This window comes from Penaeus japonicus, unplaced genomic scaffold (assembly GCF_977035675.1).
Source record: "Penaeus japonicus unplaced genomic scaffold, GWHDUDI00000001_assembly GWHDUDI00000009, whole genome shotgun sequence".
NCBI lineage: Eukaryota > Metazoa > Arthropoda > Malacostraca > Decapoda > Penaeidae > Penaeus > Penaeus japonicus.
This window is the reverse complement of record NW_028234411.1, coordinates 24,605,486-24,607,985: the sequence shown is the minus strand read 5'-3', so window position 1 is coordinate 24,607,985 and position 2,500 is coordinate 24,605,486. Positions and strand designations below refer to the sequence as shown.

Here is a 2,500-nt window from a genome sequence, read left to right as displayed (position 1 = left end):
AAAGAAGGTGATTTTTTTTTAAGGGATAATCAAGGTAATTGAAAAGGCATGCGTTCGAAAATCATTTTCTGATGCTTTCTTTCTTACAGTATGGGATTGGTCTAATTTGACATACAAGAAGAAAAATGGGGAAAAAAGAAAGAAAGGAAGAGAGAGAGAGATAGAAAGAAAGAGAGAGAGAGAGAGAGAGAGAGAGAGAGAGAGAGAGAGAGAGAGAGAGAGAGAGAGAGAGAGAGAGAGAGAGAGAGAGAGAGAGAGAAAGAGAGAGAGAGAAAGCACAGACACCCCCTACCTGGACCTGCAAATGATGAGGCAAGTGTGGCAGCGTGAAAAGGGCGTGTCCCCACTCTTCACGAAACTGGTTCACTTGTTGCAAAAGGTTCTCCTGGATTCTTGCAATGCGGTTCACTTGCTCTCTTATCTTCTTGCACTCAATCTCGATCTGGTGATGATGCAGTTATCTTATCAATCATTCAGACATTATTCCTATGTCATTATCATCATCATCATTATCGGTAATATTATTAATTTTATCGTCACCATCACGACTATTGCTATCATTATCATTAGCGTTACTACTACTACTGCTATGGGGATTATTTATATCATCATTATCATCAATATTATGATTATCATTATCATCATTATCCTTACTTTTATCATTATCATCATCATTGTCCTTACTCTTATCATTTTTATTATCATCATCATCATTATCCTTACTCTTATCATTAGCATTAATATCATCATTATTTTTTTATCATCATCAACATCAGCATTATGATTTTAATCATCATCGTTATTATTATTATCATCTTTATTCTTCACTGTATCTTTATCATTATCCTTACTGTTGTTATCATCAACATTATCATCATTACTATCATCATCAGTATTATTATCATTATCATAATCATCATTATAATTATCATTATCATATCATAATCATAATAATTATTATAATCATCATTCTTATCATTATATCATAATCATTATAATCATCATCATAATCCTCCTTTTCAATAACATCAAGACGCCACCCACATTTCCCAACAGCGTCCACAGCTGACCCTCGACCGCCCTCACGGTCACACTCGGAGGAGGAACCACGACCTCATTCTCGATGTCGAAGGGCTGCTCGACCTCGCCCCCGCCGCCCTCGTCTCGGTGCCCTTCTTCTTCCAAAGGGAGCGAGTGCTTGGCCTTGTAGTCGACCAGCTGGAGTGAGAGAGAGAGAGGGGGGGGATATGGGAGGGGAGAGGGGGGTGATAGGGAAGATAGGGAGGGTGTGTGGTGGGGTTATTATCATCTTTATTGTGTTATTATTATTAGTAGTAGTAGTAGTATTATGATTATTGTTATTATCATTACCATCACTACTACTAATAATAATATCATCATCACTGTTGTTGCTGTTATCATTGTTGTTGTTGTTATCGTTATTGTAGTATTTTTGTATATTATCATTATTGTTTTCGTAATTATTATTGCTGTTATTGTTATTTTTGTTATTGTCATTGCTGCTGTCATTAGTGTTATTGTTATCCTTGTTGTTATTTGCGGTTATTCGTATTACCTTGGTCGTCCTCGTGTCCTCCCTGTTCCTGTATTCCTTGAGCCGCGTGAGAGCCATCTTCCTCCACTTGAGTTCTCTCCCCACGTCGAGGTCGGCCTCGGAAGCTCCTCCTTCACCTCCACCTCCTCCTCCACTCCTCCCTGCGGCTCCCACTCGAGCCACGGCTTCACGAACCTGTCGAAGGATGTGATGTCACTGTAGCGTTGCCTCGTATCTCACAGTATTGCGCTGTTATGGTGATGTTCTCAGTGTATAGTGTTCTTTGCAATGTTATTCTGATCGCGGTGTGTTTTGTTTGTTCTGTGATGTTCTCGTATGACGTTCTTTGCAAATTCGTTCCCTTCGTATCATGCTCTTCTGGGATATGTTATGGTGTTCTGTACGGTATGTATGGTGACGATATTCTCATTGTATTTTGGTTCACCATTTGTATTCTGTTCACCAATTATCAAAGGCGATGTTATTTTTGTATTGTATTGTATTCTTTGCAATGTTTTCCATTACACAATTCTCACTGTAATAATATTTTGCAATGTGTAATTCGCAAATGGGGAACAAAGCAGAGGTCAGGAATACTCCATACTATGTGACCTGAGCTGACCTGCGTCTGGAGAGCGGCAATGGTCTGGGCCTCCTCCTCGTCCCCTGTGTCTCCCTCGTGGGTGTCGGGCGTCCTGCGGAAAGGGCGGGAGGATGAGCGTAGGTGTGATTACGTGGTTGTTGTTGTTGTGGTGGTGTTTATTGTCATTATTATGATTATCTTCATTGCTGTTATTCTTGTTGATGTTATTTTTTTTTTACTGTTTTCATTGTCATTATTGCCATCATTATTACTGTTAAATATTATTAGTACTATCACTATATTATTAATATTATTACATATAATTAATTATATTATATTACATTATATCATATTACATATCA

The 2,500-nt window shown here is 38.4% G+C and overlaps 1 protein-coding gene across 1 annotated transcript in view; it reads right to left on the bottom strand.

The window, feature by feature from the left end:
- LOC122258165 (uncharacterized) overlaps positions 1–2,500 on the bottom strand; it is a 73,550-nt gene that overhangs the window by 22,705 nt on the left and 48,345 nt on the right. The window contains exons 21-24 of the mRNA XM_086540238.1: positions 2,178–2,250; positions 1,577–1,750; positions 1,045–1,218; positions 293–442 (exon numbers count right to left, since the gene is read on the bottom strand). Coding sequence (XP_086396364.1) covers positions 293–442; positions 1,045–1,218; positions 1,577–1,750; positions 2,178–2,250 — 571 coding nt within the window. The remainder of the gene's footprint in view (positions 1–292; positions 443–1,044; positions 1,219–1,576; positions 1,751–2,177; positions 2,251–2,500) is intronic.